Source organism: Xiphophorus hellerii, chromosome 6, assembly GCF_003331165.1.
Source record: "Xiphophorus hellerii strain 12219 chromosome 6, Xiphophorus_hellerii-4.1, whole genome shotgun sequence".
NCBI lineage: Eukaryota > Metazoa > Chordata > Actinopteri > Cyprinodontiformes > Poeciliidae > Xiphophorus > Xiphophorus hellerii.
The window spans coordinates 3,833,325-3,850,786 of record NC_045677.1 but is presented as its reverse complement, the minus strand read 5'-3'; the positions used below and the strand labels follow the sequence as shown (position 1 = coordinate 3,850,786).

At 41.8% G+C, this 17,462-nt stretch overlaps 1 protein-coding gene across 3 annotated transcripts in view; it reads right to left on the bottom strand.

Annotated features, from left to right (window-relative positions):
• The window catches only part of LOC116721567 (uncharacterized), a 64,187-nt gene that overhangs the window by 25,853 nt on the left and 20,872 nt on the right, over nt 1-17,462 (bottom strand). For all 3 annotated transcript variants that reach the window (XM_032565403.1, XM_032565401.1, XM_032565402.1), the window contains exons 24-47: nt 17,226-17,406; nt 16,984-17,145; nt 15,359-15,492; nt 14,096-14,254; nt 13,825-14,008; nt 13,524-13,735; nt 13,138-13,326; nt 12,872-13,014; nt 11,490-11,649; nt 11,319-11,402; nt 10,910-11,047; nt 9,750-9,866; nt 9,577-9,669; nt 9,271-9,488; nt 8,990-9,183; nt 7,867-8,115; nt 6,779-6,999; nt 6,493-6,657; nt 5,372-5,449; nt 3,222-3,596; nt 2,103-2,456; nt 864-1,187; nt 644-775; nt 409-561 (exon numbers count right to left, since the gene is read on the bottom strand). In XM_032565403.1, coding sequence (XP_032421294.1) covers nt 409-561; nt 644-775; nt 864-1,187; nt 2,103-2,456; nt 3,222-3,596; nt 5,372-5,449; nt 6,493-6,657; nt 6,779-6,999; nt 7,867-8,115; nt 8,990-9,183; nt 9,271-9,488; nt 9,577-9,669; nt 9,750-9,866; nt 10,910-11,047; nt 11,319-11,402; nt 11,490-11,649; nt 12,872-13,014; nt 13,138-13,326; nt 13,524-13,735; nt 13,825-14,008; nt 14,096-14,254; nt 15,359-15,492; nt 16,984-17,145; nt 17,226-17,406 — 4,419 coding nt within the window. The remainder of the gene's footprint in view (nt 1-408; nt 562-643; nt 776-863; nt 1,188-2,102; nt 2,457-3,221; nt 3,597-5,371; nt 5,450-6,492; nt 6,658-6,778; nt 7,000-7,866; nt 8,116-8,989; nt 9,184-9,270; nt 9,489-9,576; nt 9,670-9,749; nt 9,867-10,909; nt 11,048-11,318; nt 11,403-11,489; nt 11,650-12,871; nt 13,015-13,137; nt 13,327-13,523; nt 13,736-13,824; nt 14,009-14,095; nt 14,255-15,358; nt 15,493-16,983; nt 17,146-17,225; nt 17,407-17,462) is intronic.

Sequence of the window (17,462 nt, the reverse complement as noted above, 5' to 3'; positions counted from 1 at the left end):
ATTGACCAGACTGTGTAGTTTTATACTTTTTTGTTTTCTTTTTTTCTTTTGCTCTTTCCTGTGGTTTGTTGTTTTGTTGTATTTCCTTCTGATTCACATAAAGCACTTTGAACTGCCTTGTTGCTGAAAATATGCTACATAAATAAAATTAACTTGCCCTTCCTTTATTGAAAGCACTGTGAAGGGATCCTGACAATATGTACAGTTTTAATGGATTATAAACATCATTAATTGGAATTCCTCAAGACAACAATAAATCAAAATCCTATAACAAATGTATCATGATATGATAAATGTCCACCATCACTTCATATACAGGCTGAGAATTTGTCAGTTCTGGATCTGGACAGAGGTCTGGTTAAATGAGGGAACACGTTACCTCAGAGTTTATCTGATTGCTGTCCTTACCCGCTGATTTTCTGCTCTGCCATTGGCCGTAAAAGAGCGAGAACCATTGTTGTGACTCTCACAGTTTACTGCCAGGGACACATTCACGGGCAGGCCCAGTTTCTTCAGCAGGGGGACGGAATGGTTCAGATGTAGAAATGCTTCCCTGTGAACCTGCAGAAGAAGAAACGCACAATAAGACGTCTTTGTGTCAAACGAGTCGATTTGAAACGTCAGTTCGGTTCTGTTTTCAAACCTCAGTTTGTCCTGCAGACAGCACGGTGTGCAACTCTTTGCCATCTACCACCAGGAAGATGTGGGAGGAAACAGAAGCTGGTGAGATCAGCAGAGAGCCTGAAGCCTGCATGATGTTTGGACTGAACCACTCCTTTAGAAGCAGGAAAACATCAGTTAATGAATTGATCATGCTGAAGTGATGTATTCTGTGTGAAGAATCTACTGTATGTTACCCATACCTGAATTATAGAGCAGTTATTGTGGTATAGCAGTGACACCTGCAGGCCAGGACGTGACATTACATCCCCTTCAGCTCTGAGGTGGCATTCCTCCGTCTGAACAAAAACTTCTGCAGCATGTAATCCAGAGCTGCTGAATCTCAGTGTACTGCTGTTAGGCTGAGTGGAGAGGGAACTGTCATGGTTCAACACGCCCTCAACTCTCAGTTCTGGCCCAGGTTCAGCATCCAGTCTGAGGAACGCTCTCCTGCCCTTCAGATCAGTCTCCATCACAGCCGTCCACACACCCCCAGGGTGCTCCCACACTGAGCCGTTCACACGAACCTGTTGGGTCACACATCCAGCTGTCACTGTGACCCAAACTGGTGCTGAATGAACTAAACATGTTAAACTCAGGATATCTGGATTCCTTACAGCAGGGGTGTCCAAACTGTTTGCTTCATGGGCTAAAATTGTCAACTCAAGAGAAATAACATGCCAAAAAAGAAAACATCCTTTCAAAGACTAAGATTGAAATTCTGCCTTCAGTCAGTCATCGTGCCGCTCTTCTTTTAACCCTTTAGCAAAGTTTTTACCAGCTTTTCATTGAGAAGAAGCTCATACAATGAACTCAGCAGTTGCCCAGCTCCACCAGGTGTTTGCTAATTGCCGCTGACTAGTCTGAAGGAGCTTAGCCGGGGAATCACGGAGGAGGGCTCTGTGAGGCAGACGTTTGTTAGCTGCAGCTCTGAGGAGGAACTTTGTCTAGAAGGCAGAGCTAGGTCCAACCAGGCTTTTTGCACAGCTGAATGGTTACCATTGGAGATTAAATGATTTCTCAAACATGTATGTAAAAATCAAAGCAACACTCCATGTATGTTTTTGATGAGAGAATAACATTATAACATGATGTAAAGCTCAAAAAAGTCAATTTCACATAATACTGCTCCTTTAAAAGATGAACACTTTTTGTTTCCTCTAACATTTTTGTGACAAGATTTTAATTTAATAAGTTTGTTCTAATTCAAAAAAGATTTTCATTTGCTTCAACCACCTGCAGGTGAGGGGGTGGGAGGGAGTAATGATTCAGGGGCCGAACTAAACCATTCCAGGGGCTGCAAATGGCCCCTTGCCCATACTTTGGACACCCCTGCCTTATAGATTCCTCTCTTCTCCGGTCTTTGCCTTTAGCTGTTCATATAAACATGACAGAGTAAAAACGAGACGTCCAGCTGGATGAAACGTGGAACAAAGTCGTACCTGTAACCCAGGGCAGTCTGTCTCCCAGGCCCAAAGCCGGCGTCCCGTTCCTCTGTCTTGAGCGATTCTCCTGGCTCTAATCCTACATGTCCCAACATCAACAGTCACAGCTCCACCCTGGTCCGAACCCTCCAGAGCCAAAGCCTCCACGCTGATCGTCTGCGGCAGACCTCGGCTCTTTAGCCCAGAGAATGACTGACTGACGCTCCCGAAGAGATACGGAGTCACACAGGACCAACTTAGCTCTAAAGACGCATCCTCATCGTCCACCCTTAGAGAGGACGACACGGTCAGCTGGCAGGGAGCCACTGACAAGAGGGCCCGAAGAGCCAGAGACTGAGGGAGGACCCACCCCTACGCCATAAACAGTGGAAAAAGCATCATGGTGTGGGCTGTTAGAGGCAGTCTGTCTGGTGATAGCTTTGTACACTTGTAAGATTTGGGGGGGGGAAGAGTTATTTGTTAAAAGCTGCTGAACAAAAGTTTAGCAATCAGAAGGAATAGTTTGATTGAGAGGAATATGATGACGCGTGACCGTCATGAAGGACCAAAACTGGCATAGTTAAAAATAAAAGCAAAGATATATAAATGGCTCAATAAATAAAGGTAACAATTAAACACTTAAAATACGTCAAATTATTTTTAGAAATGATAACTTTACTTTGCGTTTTATAATTTAATTGACCTTTATTTTTTCATGTTTCCACCAACAAATTAGATATTTTAAGTAGATAATACAAATTTTACTGTCAAAACCTTTCAACCTTTGACACTCAACATTTCTAAAACTCAGAAATTTGACTTTTCAAATTCAGAAATGTCAAAGAAAAAAATGTAGAAAATTTCTGAGATTAATCTCAATTTTTTTTGTTTGTTTTTCTAGCAAATTTTCTACTTATGAAACTCAGAAATGCCCTTGTTTTTTCTAAAATGTATCAGATATTAACTCTTTTGGCAGAAATCTTTTTATTTTTCTTCATCTCCAATGGCTCTAATACACCGTCGTAAATACATACCAACAGTTAAATGAAAACATTTGTCATTTAATTTGTATCTTAAGAAATATTTCATCGTTAACTGTAATGTTTTAATAGCGATTTGTTTCGTCCATGCTGTTACCTGAAGCAGGGGACAGTGGCTTCTCACATTCACAGTGAGCGATTGGGGGCCGTCTGCTGCTGCCTGCGGAGCGGTGGAGTCACCCACGCTCCCCCTGAAATAGCACCGTCCCAACTCCAGGCTAGCGTCCACCTGAGGCAGACGTCCACCTGACACATTCAGAGGTGGCGCTGCGCCGGTGGGAAATCTGAGCGTTTTTACCGCACTGATGAAGTGCAGAACAGATGCACGCAGACTGCGATGAGGATCGCAGGTCACAGACAGACTGACGGAACCTTTCTGCTCCCCTCCAGCATGGAGAACTGCTCTGAGGTTTGTGTCACATCCTGAATGGGAGACGGAGATGTTGGCTGAGGCCTGTGGACCAATGAGAGTCTGCAGGAGGAAAAGGAAATGACACTACATTAGCAGACTAATAGAAAATGTTTTTACTGTGAGTTTCTTAAATTCATTTTCCTGTACAAATTTAAACTGCTGGAGTAAACTATCCTCCATGTCTGCTTAAATGCTGAAAGTGCCTGTCAGAGTTTTATACCCACACGTCATTAGCATGAATGGTGTATGAATTTTAAGCTTTTTAATCATGTGTTTCTTTCTCCAAGGTTGAAGGATGATACAACAAAAACTTTGCAGTAAGAATGAGGTGAATAAGTTGGAATTTATTGTAGATTTTCTTTAATGCACACAATCCCTAATCCGCTTCTGACTTTAAAGTCAGAATTTTGACTTTAAAGTCAGAACTCTTTTTTTTTTTTTTCGGTGGCCCTAATCCACTTCCGTACTATTTGACACCTTGAAATTGCCCATCTTTTTAAGAAGCTCCAACCCTTTCTTACACTTCCCCTTTCAGCACGTCATCACATCAATGTTTCTCCATGATGCCGTTTACACCTGCTCTTAGGGGCTCAGCAGCTCAGGAGCCTGATAAGTGGATGTAAACCTCTGACCTGCTGTAAGAAGTTACGACCACGACTGTGGGCTATTTTAAGGTCCACATTATTGAACAGAAAACAGGCAATGCAGCATCGTTTCCGTTATCCATAACATCACGTAAAGGTCAGAAAGGCAGGAATCATCTTTCAGGGAAGATGGTTTATTTGCTTTCTCTCTGAAGGGAAACAAGTTCTCTGGTCCCTTGTTTCCTCGCTAACCTTCAGAAGGAAACATCTCTGATGGGCAAAAAGTGTCCACTTGCTCTCCTTTTCTTCTTCCTGGCGTCTGTTTGCCAAGAGAAGCAGTTGGCAAGCATCACTCTCCATCTCAACCTGGGCTTGACTCGGTGTGGCGGACGCGGTCATGGTGAGGAGCCATTGTGGCTTTAGTTTCTGCAGAAAGCTAGCTGAGAAAGACATGAAGAGTTTCCAAGCAGCGATGGGGTTAATCTGTGCAGATCCGTCGTTGATGAGCAATTTTGCTCTTCCAGAGAAGGAAGAATGGTGGAGCTGACCCGATCCTTGGAAATCCACTTTGCTTGGGATGAGAGTGCCACTGAGGTTCCATCCTACCTCAGCTTTGTGCTCCTTTGCTAGCATAGACAGAAACGATTTGAGGAAACCTTGCTGGTCCTCATAGCTCAGGAACCCCTTCAGACCATTGCTCCCCGTTTCTCCATGAAAGACTAAAGACGTTTTGTTTTGTAAGGGACCCAGAATATTCCCAACCTGCACCCGGACCACTCTCCCCACCTCTGTGCATCGTACAGCAGCCAACAGGTAGGAAGTAGCAGAGTTCCAGGAAACACTTGCTTCTGCTCTAACGTCACACAGTCGTTTCATCTTCACACGGCCCGTCACTACAGCCTTTTGTGTTTCACTATGAGTCCCATATTGAAGCAGTCCATCCCAAGCATATAGCCTTAGAGACTCCACCCTGAGTCCTGCTCTCAGATCTGCTCTCCAAGGCCCAGCCACCATCCTAGTCCCCAAAACCCACCTCTGGGGGCCAGGCCGAAGGAGGAGCCTAACGGCAGATTTGCTGGGCAGCCCTAAATATGTCAGGAAGCGCAGAGAAGAATGATTTAGGTTGGCTCTAAGTTCCTTCTGGCCACCGGAACGGTAGCAACCTTTGGCTTGGAGCCATAGACCAACATGGATAAGCGACAGGCCATAGCAGAGGCCGTGGTGCGGTCTGTCAGAGCGAACGGCTTGTACCTCTACGGGCCGGTTTGCCACGTTTCCAAAGCAGTTGGCCGAGAGTCGGTCTTCAGTGGAGACTCCGGTGCAGTTCATCTGCAAAAACAAAACATGCTTTTGGTCAAATTTGCTCCTGAGAGAGATGGTGGAGTTCTCATGCTCAGCAGTGAAGCAGCCAGAGATCACCTTTCTGGTAGGTTTGCACCGTTTGCAATTTTCTGGCCAATCGCTGATTACATATCTTTAAGAAACCTGACTTGGCACATCCAACTTTGGTCAATACCGATTTGTGTTTGTTGTCACTGATTTGATCAAATCAACATGAAGGTATGGGTCGGATTCTAAGCTAGTCATCTCCAACTTGCTACTTTCACAGACAAGTTAGCTCAATTTAAACAGGAAGTAGCCATGGCTACACTGGCAAAAACAACTTGGAAAAACAATCGCAGTTGCTCAGTTCAATACGTCCATCCCTCCTTCTGACATTTGTCAAGGTCCCTCACGTCATTATTACAAAAAAAATCCCATGAAATTCACGCCTGTGACCAGGCGCAACCCTTGCACCTGGTCAACCCTTTGGCTGCCGTTTGCAAAGCAGCCAGTCCCGGAGCACCATTTACTTCACTTGCTGCTGATTGGCTGTAATCTGAAGAGAGACGATAGGGAAGACTCTAGCTATTAGCTTCTGTGTTAGTGCTCACTATGCTCACTCAGACAGTTTCCCCTGTGTGTATTATTAAGGTGAATATATGCACAATTTGGAGGTATGCACGCCTTTTATAACCTTGAAGTTCTATTCAAGGAGGAAGACAGTTCACACCAATGTCTTTGTGTACAAAGCATCTGAGTACAAAATTTCTTTTACTGAAGGGGAGAATTTTGCATATGAATCATTTTTGTTGCAGGCAGAGCTGTGAGATTGGAGACTGCAACTGGTCTGTGGGTGAGGCTACATTGTAGCCACTCCTCTTTGAAGTTGACCATCTACTTTCTGGCATGTCTCTTAATTTCATGGTGGGGTCTAAGTGCCATGTGAAGGAAGGCTCTGTCATTATAACAAAAAAATATATATTTTCCAGGCTAAAGAAAGCATTTTTTAAAGTAATCATTAATATATATCTAAATAATATAAAATGCACCTGTAAAGAATTGGGGATGTGACCCTGGAGTAGCTTCATGTGTTGCCACAGCATCATGACCAAAGCAGACGTCTTATTTTCTGACCCCACGCTAAAAAACATCTCTGCCGTTCTCTCGTCTTCCACGCTAAGAACCAGACTTATGTCAATTCCTCCTGTTTCTAACTGAGGAGAAAAAAAACATAACAGACATGTTAGCATGGGCATATACATCCTGAAAGAGACGATTTCTTAATGCATTCTAGTTCAAATAATCTCAAAGACAAAGTAGACAGTTGTCCTGCACCTGGTGCTGTGCTCTGGCTTGGAATGAGCCTGGCAGGCCTCTTGCTTGCAGGGCTTTGACTTGATGTTGGAACCTGGAGAAGTAGCTCCACCGCTGGTCTGTTCTGTCTCTGAGGAACTCAGCTCTGACATGCTCAGCTCCAGCCTGCAGCATTACGAGGACAGACAGTCCAAACTCGTCCTGGGTCCACTTCACCTTAGCACTGCTGTCACCAGGAACGCCTGCAACCACAACCTCAGTTAGTTAACAGATACATAAATGCATGTGTTTATGTACTGAGCTATGATTAGAGATGCACTGAGCTAATCAGTTCCTCCAGGATTTTGCTGTTGTGTTTATTTGCAATCAAAATCACTGATTTTGTGTTGCTACTTTAGAAATATTTTATTCTTTAAAAGAACTAAAATAACTAAATTTTGTTATATGCTACATTGATCAGGCTATAACTTAACATCAAGTAAGACTGAGGTAGCAGTGTAGCATAAGTAGGAAATGCTACATATGCTGATACCCCTACTGCCACCTGCAGGTAGGAGTTAGAAGTCACTTAAACCCGACGTGTTTAAACGTTTTTGTGGAAATTCTTCAACAAACTCACAATTATGCAGTAGTGCAAGAAAATCCTGGGATTTTCATGTTGATTTTGCATGAATTTCTGCAATCAAAGAATTGCAAAAGACTGGAGGAACTGGCTAATGATCGGAATGAGAAGATTTCAAACTCCCTGAATGATAACTTGAGCAATTATTGGAACCAATCACTGGAGCCGAAAGAAACTTTTCAAAAGAAAACGGCATTTTCTGCAACATGCAGAGACGCGTTTGTGGTTTATTCAGGCTCTCAGAGAGTGGAAGACAATCAAGAGACAACAGGAAGGCTAAATGTTGGTTGCTCTGTTTTATCGTATCTTTTGGGAGGCTCAGAGGCTCTGCATTCTCCAGGGAATTTTAAAATAAAAACTCTGATTTACGGCAACAGGTCTCACTGACACAGCATGATCTCTTTATAATAAACAATATTTAAAAGACTTCTCTTCTATTCTGGACATTCTTATATTACAGTTCTTAAAGAAAATCTATAGAGCTCACCTGTGGTGTTGAGTCGGTGGAAAGAGTGAGAAAGCTGAACAGAGAGCTGTCCGTTTCCCCGGTTCTCCAGGTGGAGGCTAACGTTAGCACACAGGTTCTGGAGTCCGGACCAAACACAGAGCCGGGCCTGTGTCCGCTGGTAATCACCTCCCTTCGTTCCTTCTCCTTTCACCAGACCTTCTGCAGCATCCAGCTGATGTCTCAGCTCTATGCTGTGTACAGCTTCCATCACGTTAACCCCCAGGTGACCTGCAGCAACATGCACAAAGCTAAAAATAACAGGATTTGTGGGGGGTTCTCAAATAAAAATGGCACCAATCAGGTAGTATACCAAGACAAAAATCAGTTTCATTCTACTGCAGTTCTGTTCAGAATTGTTCGTGCCCTTTGAACTTTTTGTCACATTTTACACTCCAACCACAAACTTCTATGTATTTTATTTGAAAATTTAACCGATACCCCTTAAAGAGCAATTTTCCATTTTATAGCAAAATCAAGCTACCATGTTGCCTTAGTTGTTATAAAAAATGCTGTATATATAAAACATGACTTAAGAGACAATTAAACTTCCCAATTTGACACCTTGAAATTAGGCCACTGTATCTTTAAGAAGCTCCTACTTTTTCCAACACTACACCATCACGACAGTGATTTTCATTATGCCGTTTACAGCCCTTTTTAGGAGTGTTGGCCTGAGAAGTAGCTCCTGTAATGTGCTCAGCAATTGCACCAGATGTTTGCAAATTGCTGTTGGCTAGTCTGGAGGAGCTTTGAGGAAACAAAGCTTGGAGCAAGAGTTTAGGCACTCTGCATGGTGACCATGGGAGACTCAAGGATTTTTCAAATATGCATAAAAGAATTAAAGCAACACTGCACATATGTTTTTGATGAGGGAATAACATTAAAACATCATGTAAAACTCAATAGAGTTGATTTTACATAATACTGTCCCTTTAATTAAATCAAATGAGCCAATTTCTTAAACTGTTTCCTTTCTCTTTACACTACTTTGTGTTGCTGTGTTGGATAAAAATACCTTTTGGTTTGTGTTTTGGTTTATGGTGACAATATGTGGAAGTGCTAACAGGGGACAAATACTTTCCCAATGATCGAAAAGCTGCACCTTCTGTTAAAGTATCAGAGTGCTCTAACACTCCGTCCAGACTCAGGACTGACGGCAGAGCCTCCAATACGGACATGGAATGGTGAACATTCCCCAACAAAACCAGCCGGAGAACCTGGGAGTTTATCCGTGACCCTTTGACCTGGACCAGCAGCTCCTCCTGTCCCAGTGTGACGGAGCCATGCAGAGCCACGCTGGAGGAGGACAAACAGACGAGGAAATAAAAACTATTACAGATCTATAAAACATTTCCTCAGACACACAGACAATGGCAAACCAACCTGTCTGCTGACACGTTGGCTGCCATGTTCAGCTGCAGGGCGCTGACTGACGGAAGGAGGTTCTGGGACAGATCCAGGTCCAATCTCGCCACTCTATCTGGATTCTGGAGCCGGTGGAACATCTGACCAGTCACAGTCACCCTGCTCTTCCCATTCGCTCTCACACACAATGAACTGCTCCTTTTGCCAGTCTCTGAGGCGTCTACAGCAGCTTTCACCTGGACAGTGCATGCAGTTTGGCCGAAAAATGAGAAAATGTAACGACAACAACAACAAAAAATGTTTTGATGTTTTCACAGTGCACACCTGTAGCGCTTCGGGAATCTTCGACTTGAAGGGATGAGTGAGAGAGGAACGGAGGCTGACTCTTCCTGCTGTTCCGTTCAGCTGCACTGAAAGCTGCAAAACCAACATGGCCGCCTGGTGCTGGATGTTTAACAAGCATTGTTCTGAATGCGTGCTGTATCTTTAACACTCACTGTGCACTCCTGTCCCTCTAGTCTCAGCTTTCCTCTGGCCTGGTAGTCAAAGTCAGTGCTGTGTTTAGGAATCCAGTGCAAGTATCCCTCCATCAGAGCAGAAGAGGGCAGCCGCAGCTGGAACAGAAACACCTGAATGAAGGCCTGGTCCACTCATATTTGCATTAACATCGATTTCAACATTAAAATGTTGGTCAATTATTTTTAACATGTCCTTTTTGGTCCAATAACAACCAATGTTTATGTCCATCTTGTTGCCATTTGTGTTTCAGGGGTTTGGTTTTTGCTTGGTCATGTGACAGTAATGCAGTACAGGATTGTGAAGTAGAGAAGCAACGTCAGTGCTGTGGTCGTGTTTTTGATTTCAAGTTTTTTATATAGTGCCAGTTCACAGCAAACGTCGTCTCAAGGCACTCTACAAAAATATTACTCTGATTCAATCACACACATATTCCAACTGATCCTAGTTATCAAACAGTGCTGTATGCTCAATTAATTATTAGAAACTTTTTTCCTTAGATAAAAAGTTTCTATCTAAGGAAACCCAGCAGCTTGCATCAACTCATTGACTTGCAGCATTTGTTCTTCTTGTACGATATTGTTAATTATTGGTTATCAGGTATAACTGCAATATTAATATCGGATATCAATAACGGCAAAAAATTTTATATAGGTGCATCCCCAATTTCAGATATAACTTAGATAATTTTTAGTTTGTTTAATAAGAACTAATAGAATCTGATAAATGGTTAATAATATATTATATTTTGACTACAAAACATTGATATAGAAAAAAAAACTCTTTTCCAGTCCTGGAATAAATGTAATGTAATAAATAATAATAATAATGTAGAGAATTATTATTATTAGAGCTGTAGTATACAACTTTTATAAAAAAACTTTTATTTTTTCACATATTTGTTAAAGCTGTCAATATGTTGTGTCAGTATTTGATGATAATCTGGAAATATATATATAAATATATATATAAATATCAGTAGAAGACCCTCAAATAGTTGGTATGTCTTTGTGGAGTTTGTTGCTTTTGAACGTTTAAAAATTTTTCAATAAAATAATTTCAATAACAAACCTCAAAACACAAAATGTTCTTCAGTATTCAATGTAACATCGTAGAAGAGAAAGAGGGTGGAGGGACTGACCTGTAGTTCATGGGTGAAGTTTGCTTTAATTATTATTGTCTGCTGATTTGAATTGGAGGGGCTCTGTTGAATCTGCCCAAAGAGGCAGAGTTTGTCCTCCCCGTTAACCTGCAGCGTCCCGCGTAGATCTCTGTGTGTCTGTGGAAAAGCATCAGAACGAGAGATTATTCACTAGAATAATCTGTTTTACATTATCCATTTAACTCATATTTGATTGGTTAATTCTATACTTCAACATCTTTAAACATATAGCATTGTCAGTCATACAATATTATATATATATTAGTAGTATATTAATAGTTATTAGCACTGGAATCAATTTGACTTCCTGTCACTTCTGGTTTTAGTCTCTTCAGGCAAAAGAAAAAAAGAAAAAACACCTTTAGTGTTCTGAAGAGGCGGAGTTTACCTGGTTGCTGGTGGCAGTCACACAGACCTCAGAGTCTGATGGAAAAGTGTCAGAGCTGAACGTGTGGATTAGTGCAGAACAAACCTGCAGGTCATATTTAAGCAAAAAGGTCACTGAATGCAGCTCAGTTACTTTCCCTTAAGGGAATGAAATATCAAGCAAATCACTTACAAATGGGCTTGGCGGTTTGTAGCCGAGAGTCAATGTGTGGACGACCTCTTTGTTGTCGTGGAAACCGGCTTTAGTCTCCAAAACGTAGAGACCTTTAACGAGGTCCACAGTGAAGGTTTCTCGCAGAAGAAGAGTCTGAGGAAAGTTCTGGAAGGGCTGCCTGTGTGAGATGGCAGCTGTTACGTCCTGCTTTCTGGTAAACTGCAGCTAATTTAGTGGTGAGGCTGCTGAAGTTGGTATATGATTCACACCTTCAGGTTCCAATTGGCCAATACCAGCTGATCACCAATCTCCTAAAGTTAAGGAAATTGGGGCCAATTTATCGGTACGTCCATAGTTGGTACCTGAATGTACACTATAATCTATACAGATGACAGACTATAGAAATCATACTTTGGGGTTTGTGAAACCTTTTTGATGACTGTAGGAGTGATTTTTAGAGTATTTTCTTTTGGCATGCCACCACTTTAAATGGGATTCATCTTAAAAAGTACAAGAGCCACACATAGAATGCAACACTGTTCATGTTGCATAACAAACAAACAGAATTATTCCACTCTAATGGCAAATTCTATAAAACGTGTTTGGATTTGTGAAACTTTGATCAACCACATGCTTTACATGAGGTTCAGCTGTGAAACCTGTGTAGATTTATTCTATGCAAATGAGTCTAGAAATAAAATACTGGTTTGTAATGTTTGGGAAAAAACAGTAGCTGCATTTCCATTACAAAACTTTGTTAATATTCCGCTAATGTCAAAATAACACAATTTCGTAATTCCTGTGTTTCCGTTAAATAAAAAGCACAATTAAAATAATACACGAATGAGTTTGTTCATATGGTAAGTCATTAAAAATAATTTTTCAAAATCCTCCAACCACTTCCTGTTGTCTTCTTCTTCTTTTAGATTTGCGCCAGTGGCAACATCCGGTTGTTGATCATGTGATTCTTGTGATGCAAAAAAATACAGTGTTTCCATTACAGTTTTGTGACATAAAACAATTTTGATCTGGCCCAAAAGACCTGTGTCATCCTAGCAGCAAAACTTTATCAAAAAAATACGGTTGTTTTTTTTTTTCTAATTAATTTTCAAAATGTCAAATTGTTTAATTGTATGGTCAATGGAAACACAGCTACTGTGTTTTGTACAATCTGTCATTTGTGTAGAAAAATTCTTCTTAAGTGTCATTTTCAATATGGACCTGATCTAAAGTGGCAAAATAAACTCAGAAATTCCACTTCTTTCAGATTTTACAAGTTAAATGAAATAATTCTGTTTCAGATTAAACATTCAAGTGCTGAATCAGAAGCTGTCAATCAGATGCTATCTTCAATTTCAACGTTCAGGGGAGGATTTCATCCTCCAGACTGAAACACACACCTAAATTGGAGCTGGGCTGCTTTCTGATACATCTTCCTGTCCCTCCTCAGCTCCTCCACCCATCCCTCTAACTCCACTTCCACGGTCGGAGTCTTCGGCTTGGTGAAGGCCATCTTTAATATCGCCTGCCTCTTCTTCAAATTCTTCAACACGTCCGCAAACAGAGACGGCTTGTTAGGACGTTACACAAGCAGCAAAAAGATTGACACATTTATACCGTAAATAAACGAGGCTTCCAACTCTCCCAGCCCACTGTCTCCACCCACCTTATCAGCACCGCTCACAGCAGCAGTGAAGCTGACATTTTGCCTGCCACATGTGGCGCTCATCACCAGGGCGTGGCTGGATTTAGAGCTCTCCAGAGAGACGTTCGCCTTCAGAGGAGGAGTCCAGAGTGAAGCTAAGGAGCCGTGGGCCTTCACCGCCTGCCTCCCCACCGCACCCCAAACCCCCGCCTGGTGAGAGACACAGATTATGAGACATCAAAGCAGGGCTGGATGGTATGCCTCAAAATAAACCTCCCCTTTTTTTATACAAAATTTGATTCCTGACTTTAATCAATTTATTTTGCCTCCACACTTTGAAAGATGCATATCTCTTCAAGGCACCATAAGACACTATGCTGTTACTGTTCAGCTGATGTGTGTTTTACCTGGACGTAGGTAGCAGCTGGTGTGTGGAGCTCAAAGCGCGCTGCTTTCTCTCTACCCCGATCCCTGTAGAACCCGTCCAGAACCAGGTTGCGGATGCTCAGCCACTTGCTGGCCGTCAGCTCCGAGGTGAGCTGCAGGGCATGGCGGTTTGGCCGGCTCAGCCTGTAGGCGGCATAGATGTACTGTCCAGGTGTGTCCATGTTGAACGTGCCTGGATGGAAACACAGAGGTGATGGTCAGCGGGTCGGACGCAGGTGCTTAGTTGTTCCCCGCATCCACATACACACGACGGCGTCACACCTTCCCATTTTTTATGAAGGGAGTTTTCGGAGGGGCTCTTCCAGTGTAACCCCGCCACCAGAGGCATCAGGTTGTTGTAGTTGATTTTTAGGTGAGTGCTGCTCTCAGAGCCGTGCTGCAGCAGGCGAGAGTGCATCAGCTGAGTCCTGTAGTTCAAGTTCTTCTCAGGCACCTGGAGGGTAAACTGGAAAGGAAAGAACATGTCGCCTGTCGGAACACAATTTTATAAAGAAAAAATAATAAAACGATGAAAAAACTAAGGAGTGTTTACCTCCAAAGTGTAACTGGTGTGGTTTTGTGTGGACTGGTTTCTGAAGGACTGACTGAGGAGCAGCGTGTGTTTGTTATTAATCTCATCCCAGTGTTTGCCGTAGCTCAGGTCCAGGACGGATTTGATGTGGCTGGGGCTTTCCTCATGCTTCATGTGGATCTGTTCACAGACAACTAGGTCATTTCTCATTGTAACACATTTCTATCAGAGTGACTCAAGAATTATAAGGTTTAGCTGGCTTGGTTGTCTCTTGGAAGGTCTTTAGTATTAAACCTTTTAGCTTTAAAAGAGGGCACCAAATCAGGCACCAAATCAACGTGACAAAGTTCTTTAACATCACATCCAGATGAAGTCTCCAAACAGAATACAGGAAGTTATGGATCACTCAACATCTCAAATCAATTTTAAAGGGCCAATATTATGTGTTTTCCAGGCACATAATACCACTTTATAGCATAATTAAGTAACTGTGTTAACTTTAGTTGTCTAAAAATGATTGATGAATATGAAATATGACTTAAAAGAAATTTTGCTTCGAAGTCATCACAACATGGCTCCTCTATTAACCCTTTAACAATGTTTGTTGTGTTACACTGGGAAGTAGCTCATATAATGACCTTAGCTGATTCACAGTTCCACCGGGTGTTTGCTAATTGCTGTGTTTGCTAATTGCTGATAGTTAGTCTGAAGGAGCTGATCGGGGCGTTATTGGGGAGAAACTTGGAAACTGTGACTCGAAGGCGGAGCTAGGTCCACCCAGGCGTTTCACTCAGGTGAATGGTTAGTTGCCACAAGAGATTAAAGGATTTTGTAAACATGCATGAAAGAATCAAACCAACACTTCAGGTATGTTTTTGAGGAGGGACATTATAACATGATATAAAGCTCAAAAAAGTAGTTTTTACCCAATGCTGTCCCTTTAAAACATAAAGTATATATACTGTATATATATATATACTGTATATACAGTACAGACCAAAAGTTTGGACACACCTTCTCATTGAATTCAATGATTGAATTCTGTATTGAGTACAGACCAAAAGTTTGGACACACAGTTGTGTCCAAACTTTTGGTCTGTACTGTATATATATACTGTATATATATATATATAAGATTTAGTTACATTAGGACTTGCCTGGGGTGCCAATAATTGTGCCATCAGTTTTTTAAACAATTAGTATTTTCTCATTTTCAGTGTTACATGGTGCTGTTGCCATAAAAGTTACATCTTTCACAAAGTGCCGCTGTGTGTTCAGTGTCACCTTGTGGTTGATAGGTTCCATGTTAGTGCAGTAGAATTCATGATCAGCTCTCATGATGTATGTGAGGTTGGAGTCCCTCCCTCTCCTCAGTCTCTGGGATGTGTAGCACTCCTGATGCAGGTTCCTGGAGTCCCCTGTGAGGACGTGGAAAACATAAATTATATAAAACTAACCATAATGACAATCATTACATATTGTGCCATAATTGTGGAGCAGGTGACTGCAAAGGTCTGAACTATAGATTTATTATTTTTGTTAGTTTTGGGGGCTTTTTAATCCTCAACCTGTTATACAGTGGTCGGCACTGTATAACAGTGTATAACAGTGCCGCTAATCCACTGATGTGCCAAAAGCGGAGCTAATTTTTCATTTAGCGCTTTTGTGTTTTTGCTAACTATAAGAACACTTAGCTTCCCCTGAATTCATTTTTCCAGATATATTCTGAAATGCTAATTTACTTGGCTGTTTTCTAGAGCTTCAGTTGACATCTGTGTCGAAGTTTTGTTTTTATCGACTCTTAGGAATTCTTCAGTTAGCTAAACGTTTCTGCTCATGCTCTTATTTTGAAGTGTGCGAAAGCTATTTAGCAGTCCTGTTCTCTCTCTCCACATTCTCCACTTGTGATGCAGTGCATCAAATGACATTTATTCTGTACCCATAATGCATCGCTGTGGAGCACAGTCAGTAGTTGTATGGTAAACAGTTTAAAATCCACTGAATGTTTTATTTATTTTACTTTCACAGGAGTTCTGGCCAACAGGCAGCAACCAAAAAGTTACATGATTAAACTGCCCCATGTATTTTTTGACTAAATAGCAATTAGCCACAACACTCAACAAATATGAAAGCAAAATTATGAGTGAAAGGTCCAAAATAAAATCACAACTACAGTACAGACCAAAAGTTTGGACACACCTTTTAATTCATTGAGTTTCCTTTGGACACACCTTTTAATTCATTGAGTTTCCTTTATTTTCATGACTATTGACATTGTAGATTCACACTGAAGGCATCAAAACTATGAATAACACATGTGGAAATATGCACTAAACAAAAAAGTGTAAAACAACTGAAAATACCCCTTATATTCAAGTTTCTTCAAAGTAGCAACCTTTTGCTGTGATTACTGCTTTGCACACACTCTGCATTTTCTTGATGAGCTTCAAGAGGTAGTCACCTGAAATGGTTTTCACTTCATAGGTGTGCCCTGTCAGGTTAATAAGTGGGATTTCTTGCCTTATAAATAGTCATGAAAATAAAGAAAACCCATTGAATTAGAAGGTGTGTCCAAACTTTTGGTCTGTACTGTACATGTTCTCAATAACAAATTTAGCCCATGTATCAGGCTGCATTTAGAATGTTAGCATTAGTTTGGCTAAATGTTGTTTTAACCTACTGTTGTAGCATTAGCAGAACTAATGTTTATGATTAGCGCTTACAACTACCCGAACTAACTCTTTAGCTAGCAATGCCCACCACCGCATATTTATTCTTCATAGGTTTTACATTTTAAACAGTTTCTAATGCAAATCAAAATAAATTTTCATATTCTACATGTAAACTGAAACTCTCATTTCAAGATGGCAGCTTGCTGCTAACACTGCATTGGTCCTATCTGTTTTTACCTCTCAGCCCATATTTGACCCTAAGGACAGAGCTCCACAGCTCCCCCTTCTGTTCCATCAGTCCTAGCATCCTGCTGCCCACCAGTCCAGGTAAGAAAAGCTCCGCCTCCACAGAGTACTGGCTGCTGCTGCTGCTAAGGTCCTGCCGCCGCTCCAGAGCCACTAAACAATAGACAACTGCTAGTTCTGTGGCATCTGTAAAAGGAGATGGACGTTTCTAGGGCCTGAAAGAAGAGCGTCACCTGAGAGCGAAGCCGTCTCTCTGAACACGTTCTTCAGAGTAGCAGAGAAGCTGCTCTTCCTGCCCAATCCACGGGTGACATTAGCAGACAGAATCACAGGCCGTTGATCGGCGGCCATCTTAGCTTCCAGGTGGTAGCGCGTTCTCTGCTCATACTGAAGGCTGGTGCTGTCCACCAAACCCTGCAGAGACAAGAAAAAAAGTTACATTTAATCGATTCTCAACTAATATACCTCCA